The sequence below is a fragment of the Athene cunicularia genome, unplaced genomic scaffold, assembly GCF_003259725.1.
Source record: "Athene cunicularia isolate RWA unplaced genomic scaffold, athCun1 SCF_1, whole genome shotgun sequence".
NCBI lineage: Eukaryota > Metazoa > Chordata > Aves > Strigiformes > Strigidae > Athene > Athene cunicularia.
In genome coordinates this window covers 136,951-156,521 of record NW_020799155.1, presented here as the reverse complement: position 1 = coordinate 156,521, position 19,571 = coordinate 136,951, and the positions used below count along the sequence as shown (strand labels likewise).

General features: G+C 37.9%; 1 protein-coding gene across 1 annotated transcript in view; it reads right to left on the bottom strand.

Moving 5' to 3' along the window:
- SLC10A7 (solute carrier family 10 member 7) overlaps window positions 1-19,571 on the bottom strand; it is a 158,348-nt gene that overhangs the window by 28,823 nt on the left and 109,954 nt on the right. The window contains exon 8 of the mRNA XM_026867003.1: window positions 8,130-8,213. Coding sequence (XP_026722804.1) covers window positions 8,130-8,213 — 84 coding nt within the window. The remainder of the gene's footprint in view (window positions 1-8,129; window positions 8,214-19,571) is intronic.

Genomic DNA, 19,571 nt, shown 5'->3' with positions numbered 1-19,571 from the left:
AAATTGTGAAGATTTGTAGTGAAATAATAATAGTGAAATAATAAAGTGAAATAAATCCCACAAATACAATAAAGACAACACACAATAAAGTACAGAGCCAGCCAGCCAACGAACCTTGTTGTTCTGTGGTGCTGGCACTCTCTGACAGAGCGTCTAACAGAGGTTGAAAAGCCACAAGCAACACAGATTGAAATGATTAAATAAAGAATCTCATAGGTAATTCGGAGCCTGGACAGAGATATTAAGCTTCATTTGTCTGCACACACAGCAAAAGCTAACAATCATTTTTAGCATGTTACGACCTGTACGAAGGATGCCAGATTCAGGCACCATACCCGTGTGCCACTTCTTAGTTAAAATAAGAGAGTCCAGTGTTTTGAAGTACATAGCAGCACAAAAGGGGACAAGGGAGGGACAAGCACCAGAGAAAAAAGCAGTTGAAAAAACGTCTGAACTGATACTCCTGTGAAAAGATGAACTGGGGTAGAAATACGGACATCCAGAATAGATGCATCAGACTGGCACACTGATGGAAAAAAAAACCAAAAAGGGGAGTACTCTTCAAATGCAGTAATTCAACAGTTCCTAGTGAAAGGGAATTCCTCACACACAAAAAAAATGCAATTAAAAATACCATCTTGCAGGGTGGTGTAGGGAGAGAGAGGCAGAGATGTTGGAAGAATAATCATGTGAAACATAAAAGCACTTTAAAATGTACTTTACAGAGGGAAATGCTGCAGGATGCTACATGTTGCAGAGAACATATGCCCAATTTTTAAGGTACAAATCTCAAGGTACAAAGACCTTGCAACCGTATCCCTGCTGAGACTCCTGCAGAATTACTTGTTGCAAGGAGGGCTTTGGGGCTGCTGGTCCTATGATAGTGATCACATTAAGTACAATGAACTGTAAAGATTTTTGTGCAGATTTAAATGCCAGCCTCAAAGAGCAGGGAATTCCTGATGGCTGATCTGGAGGTTGCACATGGAAGAACAGTGCATGGTGAATCCTTCCCTCAAACTGTGGTTTAGTGGAGAGAAGAGAGGAAAAGAAGCAAAACTTTGTAATATAACCTGCATGATGAAAGATGCCAAAAAGTTATATGATAAAAGAACATGAACATGTCCATCAAGCATGGTGACTGGTGACTACATTCCTGGTGACTACATTCTGGCAATCTCCAAAGGTTTTTGGAAAGGCATCAGCTCAAATTTGCTTCAAAACACAGTTACAGGCTCAAACTTTCTTCTTGCCCAGGATTTAATTTTTAACAATGAAGGAATGTAATTACACATGAATTAACAGTAGTGTTGCCTTTTCAATGCAGTTCTTCTACCAGAATGGTTACATCCAGAGTATTTTTCCTTCAGACTGCTCCATATCCTGCCATAACCTCTTGGTCTCAACATCAGCCTCCCTAAGCAAATGGGCTAACTGCTCATATGCTTAATTCATTTAACATCCCCTGTACAAAGAAACATGATCTGCTATTCCAGGAAAGCAAGTAAATAATGCTCATCATACACAAAAATAGCAGAAAACATACTCCAGAAAAACAACTCACTTATCTAATGGTACCTTCATAACAGTCATGCCATATACCCAGAGAAATTGGTCAGTAAAATAGATCAGGCAGGTGGAAACAGTCCAGCTGAAGTGCTGGACATACAAGATTAAAAAATGTAATAAACAATGTATCTCATTAATGTTCATTATTAATTGTAGGGCAAGGAGCTTCCTGCCCACCATGTATATGGAATGGTTTCTGACATATGTAATATAGTACATCTTTTGAAAACTATCTAGATCTTCAACTTAATTTTATTTTTTAAAAAAAAACATGAAATGAAAAAACAACAGGTGGAATGGTTATGAAGTCACCTTTTCTGTTTCCATTACACACATAAGAGCATCTCTTGGTATTTACATCTTTACTCAAAGTAGATTTTTCTTGGTTCTATAAACTCTTTGGGACTGATTTAATCTTTACAGAATACACAATTTTTTTTACACATTTCTGCTCCTCTTGTTTATTATGTATTAGTATGTATGTCTAAATAGCTGGAAAAAACACCTGGGGCTTTACCATTTCAACAAAGAAACACAAGTCACTTTTTCCTTATGTTGAAACACACAAGGAAAGAAGCTGAAACTATGCTGGATTATCACTATAACTAAATGCAGCAGTCACCTTATCTACTTTGTCTTTTAAGGTAAGATTCCTAACTCATTCTTAACTAAAATTATTACTACTTATAGTAACAGACCTTTTGCAATGAATGCAAAACTTTCTTTTGAAAAGCTTTCAGTCAGGCTAGATATTTGCCTTGATACTTCTCAATATCTCTTCTCAAGCAGTGATGGCAAACCAAGAAAGAAGACTGCATGGAATATTGGGAACTACTTCAGTGAAGCTTAGAAGACATGAAAGAGGGAAGAATTGGGGGAAAAAAGTGAACTAAAATGATAGTGATTGTGAAAACCAGTAGAAAGAGTCAGACACTGGGAGGATTATGCCTTGTAGAAATTACAGAAATAAGAAGGAATGTGCTTCACAGGTTTCTATAGCATAGCCACCCTCCGTATATCCAAGGTAATATCTGCATATATCTGCAATATCTGCATCGCCGTTCAAACACACAGACCCGCTTCCAAAGCAGAGCTCATATCACTTCAATCAGACCCTGCCCTGATAATTTTATAGGGACCATACCTGTGTGAAGGCACACATGCTCACCTGTATACTGCTATGAAGTCCCAAACATTGTACTGGTTCACCTACCTTTCTATTCCTTCTAGGACATCAAGAATGTCAAACCTATCCTTATTCTATGGAGTGTGTAATCTAAGATTTCTTTTCTGAGGATGGGATGGAAGAAAAAAAATCCATTTTTGCAATCTGGGAAAAAAATCTTTCTTGCAAGTGTCTTGTTTTCTTTCCACAGCTTCCCAAACTCCCCTAAAAGCTATCTTACTCCATTATGTCAGTCAGTTTACTCCCAAGACATAGCTCCTGACACATATACACCTTTCAAAGCAAGCTTTATAAAACCCACACAAGGCCATTTTCAAAATTAACTTTCACATTTTGGGGTAATTTATGACTGCTGCTTTAGAACCTTACAAACAGGTGCAACATGGCAAAAATGTAAAGGGAGCCTGTAGCAGCAGTACATGTTTTCTTCATATTTTGTATTTCTGTGGAGACTAGGTTGTGTTCCCTGTTGGAGTGAAGCGTCAGAAGGGAGCGAACTGTGGTCTGAAGGCTGTTTATCTGCCATCTCAGTTTTCTGCAACAAGCTTCTAGAAGCATTCATCTCCCAGGGTACCACTCCTCCTCCCTGCAGCTCCCCTGGACTTTGAAGAGAAAGCAGGGCTACTTTTGTGTGGATTTAAGTTACAGGAATGAAAGGATGTGACACTGTTCCCTGTTCATAACAGTTTCTTCAACTATTGTTTCTCCCACCCACCGACTATAAACAAACATTAGGCTTAGGTGAACAGTACCTTCTACTCCCCAGCAACTGCCACCTACCTTTCTATTTCTTATTCTTTAAAAATAAATATATTGCTAAGCTTTAGTTTCAATTTCACTGACAACTTGTATTGCAACATAGCACCCTTTTAGAGCTGTGTTTATAAGCACACCTCCCAGATGCTGATAGGGTTCCTCTGAAACATTTTGGGCAACGATGCAGAAGGCATTTAAAATCATTTACTTGTAGGACATCGAGGTTCTTTTGTGTGACTCGATACAGCGAGGATTTCTGTAAAACTGGCTTCATTTTATAGATTTGGGAAGAAGAACTACTTAGAATCATAACATTAATTTTAGTTTTAGTTAAGGTCTGTTTAATGTGAAGTGCCCACTTTACGCTGGCAGACAAATTACCAATGGGGCAACTAGAGAATGCATGAATGATAATGTACAGACAAGCTTTTTATTATTTATTCATAGAAAACAGTGGGTTTTGGTGTGCTGCTTTGAAAAATGTTCAAACTAGTAGAATATAATGAAAGCACAGTGAAAATTCTATTTCATTAACATTTAATCATAAATCGCTCTTTAATATAAAACATAAAATAAAAGTCTGTCATAAGCACTTAGGTGTAGAGAATGGAGAAAGTCTGCAAAAAGAGGAAAGGAAATACTGCAGTGGTTTTCACTGTTCCTGTTATCTGTCACTTCAGAAGAAAAAAATAAGCAAAGAAACAACAGTCTTCAGCCAAATCTCACAACTGGTCATGAAGAAACTGCTTAGACATTTCTCGAAACCTTACATTTTGCTGGCTAAAAGTATTACCAACATCTATAGAAAAGGAAACAATTATTTTAGCAAAATCACAACAGCTCAGGAGCAGCAACCTTCATCAGAACTCTGCTATCCAGGAAAAAAAATAATCAGAACTTCAAACTGCCAGAGCAAATTCAAAAATCTTTTCCATGAAATATCTATTACCATGTTTATCGTATAACAAGTATTCTCAAATTCCCCTTAGAGGTATACAAGAGTGGTGCACAAATAACAAGCTCTTACAAACTACCAATCTTCAAGGCTTATAGAACATTAGATCTTTGTAAAATACAATAGATTATGTCTCTTTTCAAGACCTCTTGTCAGAGAGGTCTTACTCATTTCTCTGTAAATATAAATGCAGTATTACAGTACTGGTACTGATTTGAGTAACATCATACTGTCAGTTAGCAAAACACATCTGTAGACACAAAGGATGCAGGCCACAATGTTTTTTTAGGTTTAGACAACCTGCACATCTCTGACAAAGAACAGAGCGATTCTCTTTATTGAAGACAATCTACCAGTAACTGTTACCTGTAGGACACAGTAACACAGTATCCTCCTCCTCCTTTCACAGACAGCCCTTTCTTTACCTAACAAATAGCAGCCACCACCTGAGCAGAGCTTATACCTACAGCCCCTTACACATTTCATTGTCAGCAGCTAGAAAAGCATGTTTGACTCCTGCCAACAGCAGTCTTGCCACATGGAAAAATTGTTTGAGAAACAGTAGAAAATAAGCATCAATTACACTATAGTGACTTCTTTCTCCCAGCTATCATTAAAAATTCTGACAAGTCAGCCAAGCAACCAAAACTCTCGATACATTTTGCCATAAAGCAAACAAAAAACCCCAAACAAAACAAATCTAAAAGCACCTTCTCATCTGCTTTGCTTATATCCCAGGGGCTTCTCGAACAGCCAGCTCTGCAGCCTGCTCAGGAAATGAACGTTTAGGCAACAAGGGTTTTCCCAGAGGCGAGATTTTTTAAAAGGAAAATAAAGCCCTTTGAGAATGCTTCCTTTCTCTGTTTTACAGTGATGTGGATCGAGCATAAAGCCTCTGTTGATCACAGCTGAGTTAGGAAGACTGAAGAGAAGCAATCCTCCAAGTAGGCATGTTTCAAGATCGCTTTTTTTTTCCCCAATCGAGCTCTCTGCTACCAGGTAACCTTACCAGACGCTCTTCCTCTGACTTTTCTGCTGAACGGTATGACTGTGCGTGCTACAGAACTGACATTGTGGGCATGAAATGATAAATTAGAAGTAATTGCTGAAACCGTCATTCATGAATTGTGGGCCATTATCTCTTAATGCATCTGGAATCCCGGAGTGAGCAACTTGTGATTCACAAAGCAATATTATGTTGCTGTGCCTCATGTTGTGCAACAGTTCAGTGACGAGTGAGTAGTGGTCTATGAACTAAATACAAAACTTCCCATTTAATTGGAACAGATCCATGCCTCCTCCAGATGAAGGGCAAGCAGACCCATCATTGTTATCTCTTGGTGTCCTTTCCTTGTTTATTGTCTTTCCCTGAATACTGTACATTATTTTTTGATATTCACCTTAAAACATGGCTTCTATTCCTATCTGGACAGGTTGGTTTACCTTTGTACAGTTCTACCTAATTAAGACAACCCATGTAAATTGCCCTTGACATTTTTGATCAATAGCTATCCTTAGCATTTCCTCTCTTCTGTATCCTCAGAACAGATATAACCAAGTGCAATAACTTTAGAAACAATGTCTTTAGCTTAGAGGAATGTAAGCTATTTCTGTTGACCATTCATTTCCAGAAACTGCTTCAAACATTTTTAAAGAAGAATCATCCTGTTTCTTGTTGAAGTGTACTTATAAAAACCAAGCTCTTAAATAAATTTGCGATTGAGTTACACAAGCTTTAAGATTCTCTATTTTTTCTTTCAGTCTTTATCACAGCTCCTATATCACATCTGTTCTCAGTTAAGTCTCATCACAATTCTGATTTTGAATTGATGATCATTCAGAGCACTTATTTCAGATGCTCAATTCATGTTACTTAGCCTTATCATTTGGTTCAGCCAAAAAAACCCCAACTACACCAGTTAGCTCACATAGCAATTTCTTGTAATATCTTTCCAAAGTAACATGCCATTATATATATAGATGAAAGTCCTCTTGAAGTTTTGCAATCACTTTGTCTAGCAATCTACCATCATCTTTGGACTTACTACTTTGCAGTACAAATTGTTGATACTCCATCACTATAGGTTACTTTATTGCTAGATCTGCTGCCATGCTATTTGCTTCCTAGAAATTTCCAACTAATAGCTTCCAGTTTTTGGACTTTTCAGGATTAGATCATTTAAGTTTGCTTGTCCACTTTTGGTGTAGACAATTTAATTTCGATGAGATAAGAATGTGATACACAGGCAGCTTCATCAGCAACCCTTTGTGGTCCTAATTAATAAGGAGATTATTAGGCATTTAACTCAAAGCACATGAGCAATTCCATACTCTTCAGGGACATGTCCATCTTCCACATGGTATGGTTACAGCCAGGTTATGTAGGTACTGATGCTGGTGGCTACTGTCACGCTTATGCTCATCTTCTTATTAGACTTTAATGACATTTTTTGATCCTATAAGAAACAAACTTCACTAGGACTACGTTAAGTTGTAGTACATGCCAATTTTGAAATGTGCAATTATAGCCTGATACAAGACTGACTCCCTGTTCTACATAGCCGAGGTAATAACATATATTCATAACCTTGTCCAGGGTGCTCCTGGACTCCACTTTCATTTGCTTACATTTTAACTATGCTTTCCATTTCAAAGTCTGCTTTAAGCTGGCAAAATTTGTAACATTACAGATTAACCCAGAGTTAAACTGGATGCTAGAATCAGCCACGGTAGCCTTGGGAATGAACTGCAAATTCCACTGATTCCCTTTGTGGATTCTGAATGCCTGAGAACAATGAATACTTAAAAGTATGTAAGAAATAGGCTTTGGGTGTTCCGGTGTCCAAGAATAATGGACGCTTCTGACAACTTTTGGTCTTAATATAGCAACTTCCTACCATGATGTGGAAGAAAAACCCCCCTAACATTTGTTAAAAAGTAGATACTACAGAGACAAGTGTCACAGAAAATCTTATAATGCAAATAGTATCTTTACATTCCAAGATTTCTATCATATGCCATGAAAAAGAAGGCCCTGAGTTACAACATGAACAATGAGTATAAAATGAAATACTGAACAGCTGCTCATTCCATGAATACCCTCCATCCAGTGTAACACATGATAGAGTCATGCAGAAAGAGTAGTTTGCAGTTGTGCAATTAAATCCCTTATTGTAAAGCATATGCAAAACGGCCCAAGCAGCCTTAATTTTATTTCTTAACTTCTGACTGCTTAGTCCTCATACGTTTTTTAATGTTGAGAATTTTTTATTCCTGTAATTAGTAGTAGATACTACACAGCGAAAACTTCCTTCACCATCCAGGCAAAGGGCATGTGACAAAAGGACTATATAGTATTCTCAAAGCTCATTTGTATGAGGCTGGAATTTCTCACAGTCTGGGCTGCCATTTTTCCCACTTTATGTTCACAAACTCCCTTCTCGATATTCAGTAGCGTATGTTTGTGGTAGTGAGGGACAGATGCTCAATCTCAACAAAGATCAATGTGGCTCCAGGGAGCACTGTAGCATCTTTTCTCTGATATTAGACTCCACTATCCCGAGGCTGTTCCTATGTGGCAGCTTATCAGGTTGCCAGTGTGTCTTTAAGATAGCTCTCTTTATCTTATTTTTTTAAACAAGAATGTATATTTAAAAGACATACCTGTCCAATAATAAGGGGGACTACAACAGTCATAAACAGCTGTGAGAATATAGATGTAAAAGGCACAGAGGACGATGATCCAAGCTACAAAATAAAAACATACCGTTAATATTGCACTTTTTCTTAGTATCTGCAAATTTCATACACAGATATCACACATTAGTATACATTTTATTTTACACATAAAAACTTGAAAGTACAAGTACATGTTTAATTGTTAAATCCCAACAAAGCATTTGGTATTCCACAAGAACAAAACTAAAACAATCTCTGGATGATTACTTTATAACCTAAGGTAAGAGTTCCATCAATATTCATTTAATTGAAACCCTGCTACACACATATACCAAGTAAATTATATAAGCACTTGTAGGATAATAGTCAAAAAAGACAGGAGGTGAATCTTCCTAACTAAACAGTTAGCTCAACTAACCTTACCATTTATATAAATACCAAGCAACAAAAGAGTGTAGTTATTTCAGTAAATAAATAAAAATAATAAAATAGTGAAGACATTCACGTTATATTTCAATGATGTTAAAAAAAGTGATCTACCAAAAGCATGTAACTATTCTTTAATTCAGACAACTAAACTGTGACAGGATTAGTCTTCAAATAGGTATTCTCTTTATTTATGACTGTAAATGGTAAAAATATTAATTTTAAAGATGCAGGTAGAAAAGCTGAACACACAGAGTCAATGGGATTTTTGCAACGTATTTCAGAATGCTTAGAAAAATATGCAGTATTTTTTACATTCTGATTTGTCTTGTTTTATGCGCTAGGTCATTGAAAAGTTTCGTCTGATGTAATTTAACATATCTTTAAGAGCAACAGAATACGCATTAAGAAATATATAGTAGGAAGGCTGAAATATCATTGTCAGAGCTTCCACAGACAACCGTTTGCTTCGTGATTAGGGTGGATGACATAACATTGAGGATTTCACAGATCCACATTATTTTGTATTTTGCACTTCACTTTAAAGATCCTCAAAACCATGACAGAATTTAGAATCTTTTCAGCTCCATCTAAACAATGCTGATTTCCTAAAACATTCTCACATACGTCATTCTCATAAATTACATTCACATGACATTATAATTTTGACACTTATCTTCCTTTCAAAGCTACCTACAGGCATGATAAACAAGGTGATCGTACAATCTAAGTCACTTTCTACAACTCTGCCTAGAAAAATTAACATATGGCCCTAAAAATGGGTTTGGCATAAAACCAGATTATTCAGAAATTCAAAGAACACAAAAATCAGAAACTTTACATATTGAAGGATTTCACTTTACTCAGAATTGTACAACTGCAACCTTTACCTACAGAAAACAATTGAGGCGAATACACCAATTATACCACTTATGCAGTGGTTTATGTTCGTATGCACTGCTTTTTGTAAATGCCGCTTGTATATGCACTGCTTGGGAAAATGGTGAACATGCCTGCGGGGCTGCCTGTTTGCAAGCTCAGCTTTTGGTGCACACAAATGGCATCAGAACTAGAAAACAGCACAAAATGGAATTACATTCTGACACTAGGAAATCATGGGACTTTGAGTGTTGCTTGCTAAGTTTAGAGTTTAAGAAAGTGGGACCAGACCAAATTATTCCTTCTTTAAACATACTCCACCACTTGCTTTCATATGTCCTTTTCTGAACACACTCCAGGTAGAAAGCTTTGGGCAGAACATATGGGATATGGCCATTTCCTATGCGTTACCTTAACTGGTGAGATCAGGTAAGACTCAGTTTGGCCATTTAATAAATCACAGCATCTCGTCCCCGGTCACCTCCAATTTTAACAATGTGAGCACAGAAGATGGTTGGAGGGGACCTGAAGATGATGTCATCACTGAGACTTCTGGTCTGCAAGTAGTGTGCAAGTGAGAGCACTGAGATGAAGAAGCCTAAACTTTCCATGGAGTCGAGAGGGAGAAATAAAGGCTTGCAGGGGAAAATTCATATCACCCATGTCAGCAGCTGAAGACAGGCGGTACAGCTACTCCATTCCCAAAGGACATGGGGCTCTCTGCATGATTCCCTGCAGAAAGTGGAGCAGAAAACTCCATCATACCACTCATGATCTCCTTGTTGTTTTAATTCTTGTAAGGAGCTTCTGAAATTTTAAAAGGTTCATAGTTTTTCAAACTGTATTTGGACTTATTTTTTGCTACGTGCCAAGGAGCTAAAAGCATTACTTACTGTGTATTCAAGGAAGCTTTTTCAAGTAAAAGTGAAGATTTTTAAACTTTAAAATATGCCTGGGTCACACAGGAGTGAATCTAACCAAGCAGTCCACATGACAGGACCCTCTGCATAGCTTCACAAAACTATGACACTTTGGCAGTGGCTCTTGTGCATTTTTATAAAAACACTGATTGGACTTCTCTCGCTAATTTAAAGTTTTATGCTCAGTGGATGCGTGATCAGTTTCTAAGTCAGTAATGAAAAACTGTTCAACAATATCACACTGCTGAAAAAGCCAGCCATTCAAACAGCAACAGTCTTGCCAGCTTTTTAAAATATTACTTTAAATGTAGTGTCTTCAAGCTGTTGTAGATTCTTAAGCATATCAGGAAATGCTTTGGTTTGGATGTGAGGTTTTTGTTATTTTTTGTTTGGTTGGGGTTTTTTACATAATTAAAAAGTGAATTACAGGTACTGTGCTGGGATGCTAAGCCAATTTACACAGGAAATGTAAAATTATTTTATTTAAAAAACAATCTTCTACACCAGGGTATCAGGGTATGGTTCTTCACCTTGTCAACTTCACTCCACCCATCCAGGCTCATCTCACTGTCATGTGGACCACTAAAGGCAGACATTTCAATTAACCATCTCACTCTGACTACCTTTTAAATAAAACAGAAATCCACATATCAGTCCAAAATGTCAACATGAATAAATAAATAAATGATTCAGCAACGCTACTTTTGCTCAGAGGAACTGAGTTCTTAACTACATCTGGTTTGTAGGAGAAAAAAATCCTCTCCTCCTTGTAAAAAAAAGCCATGTTTTTTTGCTTCTAATATGACTCCTCTCCTGCATGATCCTATGACCACATTATTTTTGATCCTGCTTCAGTTGTATAGTTGAGAATATTTGTTTCCCTTCTGCATATGATGAACATAACTTCAGTGGACTAGTTTTATCAGAATCTACCTGTTAGATGTGTATAAACTCTTCTATTAATCTTAAATCTATTCCCAGAGAAAGACATATAAGGTAAGATGAAGGCTGAAGAAAAGAGAAGTCAGGAACTTCTCAATCACACAGAAGAAAAAAAAAAAATAATAACCCAGACTCTGGACATACAGTAGCTAAACATGAGGAGTCATAAACGCTAGAGGATCCACAGCTAGCGGATGCATAACTTGACCAGGACTGCCTCAACCTCTCTAGTATGCAAACTCATCCAGCTCACAAACCTAAGTGTCTCATGGACTCTCAGTCATTGCCTGGGTTTCAGACTTCCTTTGAACTTGGTATGTTCATCAAATCCATTCTGACAGAAAAGTGAGAACTGAGGAACACAGGAAACAAAAAGCTTGACATAATGTTAATCACACCTTCCTACACATTTAAAAATGCAGATATTCTGTCTGAACAAATAAATATGTTGTTGCTCAGGTTTTAGTTGGATCAAGCTAAGTTTTGTGCTCTATTTGCTGTCATGAAACAAATTTTTTTTAAAAAACCACCTAGATGATCTGTGTTGCACCAATATTAGCATTATGCTAAAATGTCTGATTATATTTGGCTGTCCTCCATGTTGAAATCATCTCTATGCCTAAAAATTAACCTTTCTTCAGAGCAAACTAACAGAAGTACTATAAGAACTATGGTGTAAGAACATCACAGATTCAAACTGCTGATGTATAGCTATAAAAATAATCTGCTTAGAATCTCTTATGGAAGATAAAATGTACCATTTAATGAAAACATCACAAATTTTCATGTCAGCGTATTGTCTATGCTTATTTTAGAACATTTTTTAAGGAAAAGTTTGATATTGTAAAGTGATCATTATGTGCTACTCTGGATAGCAGCATTTCAGTTAAAGGTTTATTAATAAACCAGGCCTGCTTGAATAGACCCACTATTCAAAAAAAGAAAGACCTTGACAATTCCTGCTTACAGAAAGGCACTTTTCACTTAAATAATCAGAGTGATTTGAAGATAGCTCAAGATGAGCAGGAACTGCACCTTCTGCAAGTGTTTGCTGGATATGGCTCTAATGAAAGAGAATTCCAGGCAAATCTTTCCAAACAATTCTGTCACTGTGTAGTACTTCAAACCTGATCTGCACGTTGTGGTTTAACCCCAGCTGGCAACTAAGCCCCACACAGCTGCTCGCTCACTCCCCGCTGGTGGGATCGGGGGAGGGAATCACAATGATAAAAGTGAGAAAACTTGTGGGTTGAGGTAAAAACAGTTTAATAGGTAAAGCAAAAGCTGTGAAGGAAAGCAAAGCAAAACAAGGAATTCATGCCCCACTTCTCATGGGCAGGCAGGTGCTCTGCCATCGCCAGGACTGCAGGGCTCCCTCACACATAACAGTAACTTGGGAAGACAAATGCCATCACCCCAAACATCTCCCCTTCCTTCTTCTTCCACAGCTTTGTATGCTGAGAATGATGCCATCTGGGATGGAATATCTCTTTGGTTAGTTGGGGTCAGCTGTCCCAACTGCATCCTCTTCCCAAATTCTGTGCCCCTGCCCTGGCCACTCACTGATGTGGTGGGGTGAGAGGCAGCAAAGCCATTAGCTCTGTGTCAGCGCTGCTCAGCAGTAACTAAAACACCCGTATTATCAACACTGTTTCCAGCACAAATCCATAACACAGCCCTATCCTAGTTACCATGAAGACAACTTTACTCCAGCCAAAACCAGCACACTGCAATATTCTTGCTAATTTAGTTCAAGACCTCTCTTCTCAAGAGACTGCTTGTTTTAAAAAACTCCTGGCAAATTATTTACCGGGTTTCTTGATGAGTCTGTGGTAGAAACATTGGCTTATCCTTATTTGATAGGCTATATTTAACTTGTGGTAAAAACAAAGAGCAAAACCCAACCAACCACAAGAAACCTTCCTTGCATAAACACAAGACAATTCCACTTCCCAGCCGAGACTGCCTCCACAAGGCAGATGCTCCAGTCTTACCTTTCTGGCCAACCAGGCAGGTATCATGGCAGGTGTTCTCACATCTACAACTGCCAGTGACTCAGAAGAAACATAACCTCCCACCAGCCACACCAAATTATAATCCTGTGCCACATGTGCTGCGCATATTGAGTCCACTTTGGAGGCAGCTGCCCTTTGGGGCCTTACTTTTCCAGTGGTCTGCAATTAACATGTCATGTCTTTGTGCTCTTCATGCACCATCAGCTTCAGTCTCACCATTTGTTGAACACAGACAAGGAAGAGAAGCATGGGTGAAAACAAGGAAGCACTGAGGGGGAGGGTTACTGCCTGCTCTCTCATGCCAAATGTTTAATTTAAGCTTTTCTTTTTCACCTTCAGGTCATGTTACTCTGATACCCATCTTTTTAAATTTTGTGTTCAGTGCTGTATTGTCACTGCTTCTGGTTAGTCTTGTCCAGGCCAGATTCAGCTGCCTTGAAGGTCTGTTTGGACCACCCTATGTGTTAATCCCTTTATGTCATGGTGTGGATGACAGCTCCGTTACAGACAGGACATGGAAGGTGATGCACTTTTAGAAAAGATGTGGATAGAATCCAGTTCAGTAATGAAGGACAACAAACAAGAGTGACCAGCTGAACTAAGCTTTCCCTTGCTTTGGCTCTTTCCAGAACTCTTATTATGACCCATTCACTGCGGTATGCTATGTTAGAGCAGAAAAGTGTGCACATCACCCTCAGTAACCCACTCGGCAAATGGAAATGCTCTGCAGTGAATACATTGCCATGGGCAGTAACTGAAATGATGTTCAGGCTCTCTGCAAAGTAGGAAGTGTCCATGCTGCTCCACAGGAACGGCACTGACAGGTGCTTACGAGCTCCACGGTTCCTGGCTCCAGATTTCAGGTAGAAGGTCGAAAGAGATGAAATGGTCATTCCTATGTAACATTCCACAGCAGTCTAAACAGAGCTGGCAGGCCACTGGGATGTTCTTCCTACTCCACTGCTTTAAAGGCATTCACATGCTGAGTGTTTAGGTATCTCAATAAGTAAGGCAGAGGAGGTGTGTAAAAAATGCCAGCTCCCAGTGACTGACCAAGAGTCACTGGTACTGAAATTGTCCACCTCTAATGGGCAGCATGAAAGGGAAGGGGAGGCCTGTCGCTGAGAACTGAGCTTCTATAGAATGCATTCAAATTTTAAAATAAAGCTTTTCATCCTGCCCATCAAAAACTGCAAGTTGTCTCTTGCCCCAGAGAAAGGGACTAAAGGTATGACAGAGAACATGTTCAACAGTTTGGCAGTCACATATTTTAACAAATAGATCTTTCATTGTTATTCTTAAAAATTAAAGGCAGACATACAACTCTAGTTTTGTTAAAACACAGAGATGTTCTGGTTTTATGGTATATTTTGCAAATTCTTGCATATTCTATATGCTTCTGTGGCCATGGGAATTGATCTGGCACAAACATAAAAAACTAGCTCTGTCTACATATACCCTCCAGTTTTGTTTTTTAAAAAAAATAAAATTCCAAGTTTCATAATCAGAAGTATGGAAAAAGAAAAGCTGACAATCTGTCAACTTTTTTTTTTTTTTTTCACCCCTGTCTTGGACAAGGAGACTGTATATTTTGGGGTTCCCTTGTTAAAATGATCACAGATGCCTAATCCCATTTGGGGTTCCTCTATGCCACATTAATTACCAAGACAATCCAAACAGACCTGTTGATTTTAAAGCCTCTTATAAAGCTGTAAAAATAACCATAGGTATTCTTAATCTGTAATATACCAGGACTACTCCTTACCACAGTACAATGATTTTGAGGGCTAATGTAAAGAAATGAGATCAAGTGTACAACCCAAAGGCACCTAAATGGGAGTTAGATGACTAATACCGTTGGAGAGCTGAGACCTAAGGACTAGTATTCAGAAATGCTGCTGTAAACAAGGGGGTGACTAACTAGAAAGCAAAAGATTGGTAAATACAGCATAATTAAGAACCACAAATATCATGTATTCATGAAAAAGGCAGCTGTGATATACCAGAAGAAATCAGTCAATCAATGTAGGGGATGCTTGTGACATTGCACAAGGCCTGGATAAACCTTTGCTGCGAAGAACACTGTACAGCTGGGCATGATTCTTATTACCAGGGCTGAAGAAGGAATTAAAGCTGGAACAGGTGCACAAAACACATCAGAATAAGGGGGTTTATTTTTTTGGTATTTATGTTTTAAAGATTAGAAATGCATGGCTTGTTTAGCCTACCTGACTGAAGACTGGGAAAGAGAATAGGATTGTAGAGTATGTCCAAGCCAGGGTGACAAATTTCAGAGAAGTGCTATTCAGGTGTATAACATTGGCAACAAAGACAAATGGGTAAAACACCTGTCACACTTACTGGAAAATAGGTCTCTGCTCAGAGACACAAGTTTCTAGCATTGCAAGAGTGGAGGGAGAGACAAAATCCTTACTTTTAAGTTGGATCATGTTCAGTTTTGCAGTGAATTGCACGGCATGGAAAAGAGGCAGACTGGGTGAGTAGGGACCGGATACTCCAGGTATCTTGGTTCTATGATCCTATTAAGATGTGTGGTTAGCTTCTGCTGTGTAGAAACGGGACGTGTACTTAAAAGGCTCTCCTAGCATTGTAGATGAAAATTTCAAGAGCAAAACAAAGTAGAAAGGAAAATCCTCCACAAAAACATTACATATTTTAGAGTCTTCTACCTAGACAAATTTACAATATTTTGTGTGTGTGTCAGGAAGAGGGAGGACCCCTGTTATTCTCTGTATCCAATTTAAATAACAAAGCCATACAAAGTGAATTTGAAAAAGGAATAAAATGATTAAGCAAATCTTCTACAGCAGTCATCAAAAAGTTCTGGTTAATTGTAAAGGGTTTGGATCAGATCAGAGAATTTTGTCTTTGCAATGACTGAAGAGAAGGGAAACCATGAGGTAAATAACCAGGTAGAAATAATGATGCACTTTAAATCTTCTACATGAATGAGTTGATCTGTTAACAGCTAATGCACTATGCTGCTTCCCCTAGCCTCCTCCCACTGTAATCAGCCTTTTGTCACATACTAGTGAAATCCATTAGCTGCAACTTCCTGATCAACTTCCAAGGCCTTCCAGCTACTAAAATATTTGCATATTTAACGATTCATTTGACTGGTATCAACTCTCATTTACCAAGTGCTTGAGAGGAAAACCAAGTCATACTCTGTAGAAATCCTGTTTAAAAAAAAGAAGTAATGACAGCTCCTTTTAATAAAAAGATTTATCTAAAATACATGCGATTGGAGAAGACTTGGCAAAAATTTGAGAAGTATCAACAACTTTTAGAACAACGTTTTAAGGATTGTGAGTATAGGGGAAAGCTTTCAACTTCAGTATTTCAGTCAGCTTCTAGTTTCATTCACATCCTTATTTACCAGTCATTTTATTTCACTTTCTCTGCGGTATCTGCACAGAATTTTCTTCACATGTTTACTCCTGAATTCTTTCAGTAGTGCTACTTTCTAGTGCTTATGGCATCACCACTATAATGCCACTATAAAAATACCTACTATAAAATTCAGAAATTTGAAAGGGTACTAGAAAAGAAAACATCACTGAATAAACTAAGAAAAGGAGCAAGCTGATACAGGCTTGGGAAGATTCCATTTTGAGACAAATGTCATGGTAGCCGTCTTTGGTAAAACAGCAAACATGGGAGCAATGCGTGACAGTTACATGGAGGTTTTTTGCCAAGTGTATTTTTAAAAATACACATGAATTTTGCATTGGCTCTTTAACATTCCACATTAACTGGCTAACATGCATGCTTCTGAAGAATGTAAAGTATGTAAAAATGTAAAACACGTATCTCGAACATTTTCTTTGATGGCTTTCAACAAAAATACACAGATTCACAGACCTTGACTTTTGTACTTTGACAGCTAACCGGCTGCACTTCCGACAACTGAAGAGACCACATCTGCCAGGCACTCAGTCTCAGCAGTAAGGGTAACACCAAGCAGAGCTGGGATGCTGTACCATTAGAAGCATAGCATCACATTTGGCTCCAACAGGTGTGCAGCTGACTGACTTCTTGTATTTTGATACCAAATACAATCAACAAAATCATAAGCTTGTGTGGCTTAGTAAAACTGCCAGCCCATGACTTTAAGGATGGAGAGGGCAACTCTGTCCCAATGCAGCTGGAAGGGAACAGAGCTATGTTCCCATGAGAAAGGCCACTCTGCATCACCCTCTTATATGGTAGTACAGCATCTATGCTCGCTCTGCTTCCAGGGCAAATGAAAGAGACATGACCTTGCTGAGACATCAGGCTGGCCTCCATCCTGTGCAAAACAAAGGCATATGAAGTCCCTCCATGAAAATATACCTGCATTCATACATATTCCTGTTTTTCATGACTGAAGTTACAACCTAAGGTCATTTAAGTGAGATGATACAGCTACAACTGTTGCAGAGTGCAGTGCTCCTGAAATTCTGCCGTTTAAACAAGATATCATAAAAAGGTGCTGACATCTCGAGGTTATTAAAGAGATCACAGGACTGTTATCTCCACAGTATGACAACACCTTTTGTTTAACTGTCTTCTAGTAATGTAAATCTGCCCAAATGCAGCATACTTAAGAATTTAAATAATAAATTGTTATCACAAATCATAAAATGTTATTAGCATTACTAAAGGAAATAACTAAGCTGAACATAGAAAGCAAGTTCATATGATAAGTAAAGATGGACAGTCTTTACCCAAGTGACTAACTTCCTCAGGCATTACTTAACCTATTTGTAGTCATTATTTATTGATAGCAAGATAGTTATTTCCAAAAGCAAAATTTAGTCTACTCTTCAATTTCTAGTTGGTGATGTTTTTTTTCCCCCAAATGCCTCTGAAAAAATAAAACTTATTCTCCTGCTTTAACAAATTTAATCATTAATCTGTTACCTCTGGCTTCAGCTAAGTATATGACCTGACAAGAAGTAGACAGACAGCATCCTTCTCTTAATGCTTTCGTACACAGCCTCCTAATCATCATTAATGAAACACTGCCGAATGCTGCAAAGAAATGAGAACACCATAACCCCGTGTTAACTTGAAACTGATGTATCTTACAGTACTTTGCTTCAACTCTCCTGCTCACTACATATATGAACTCTAATCAATTATATATAGTTCATAGGACATTGCCATTTATAACATTTACCAGGAATATAACATATTAACTGTTAATAATAAGAGTTAACATCAGGATGATGATATTCCAGATTAATGCATCTGGAAGCCAGATTCAATAGCTTCTTATTAAGTAAAATGTTAATCAGAGGTATCTGTGATGAAGACAACTATTCTTAAAGTCTAGCTAGGCATCCTCACAAGGATACAGTCTGGTAATTATATGCACAGTATTAAAGGTTTCATTAACTTAATCAGAACCTCTTAAAACACTTTTTTTGAGTAAGGTTTGCACCAAAAGTTTCACAGTAGAAATACACTTTTCAAAAATGTAACTGGTGGTCTTATGTTCAACACCATTCATTCAGGATAATAAATAATATGCATTAAATGCATTATTTATTATAAGCTTCAACATGCCTTTATCAATGCTGTTTAGACAATTTATTTACTTTACTAGGCAATCATAAACAGAAAAGGCAGTTCAGAACATTTTATTCTCTGGTGCACACAGGGCAAAATTTAAACTATAACCACTACCACAGGTTAAGCTATATAACAAAAATAATGGACAACAACATATTTTATTTCTAGCAGCACTAAGGGTATTTTATGCACTACACTGCACTATAGTGCAGGAAGACTAACAAATAGGATCACTAATACAGAGTATGACTCTGTGGAAGAGTTAGTGCTTGTGAGTACCAAATTCAGGAATTAAAATTCACTGAAGGCACTGACTTCAAAGGTCCCTGGAAGATATTCAGAAGATACTAGTGAGGTAAATGAGAGATTTATCTTGAAACGCAAAAATTCCCCCCTTTATTAACTAAGCACTAAGGCTAAGTTGCATGACTAAACTAAGAAATGGTCCAGAAAGGATAACCAGGAAATTACTAGTCAGCATTTCTCACTCCACAGTAGCTACACAGTACCACATGAAATGATCAAGCAGGAGGTTGTAAACAATCAAACAGAAGCATGTGAACTGTGCGCCTGAATCCACTACATGTTGAGCAGGCCAGATGTACCAAGGAAACCCAAAGGAAAATTAGAGAGGTTCATACAAAAAAAAAAAAAAAAAAAGGGTT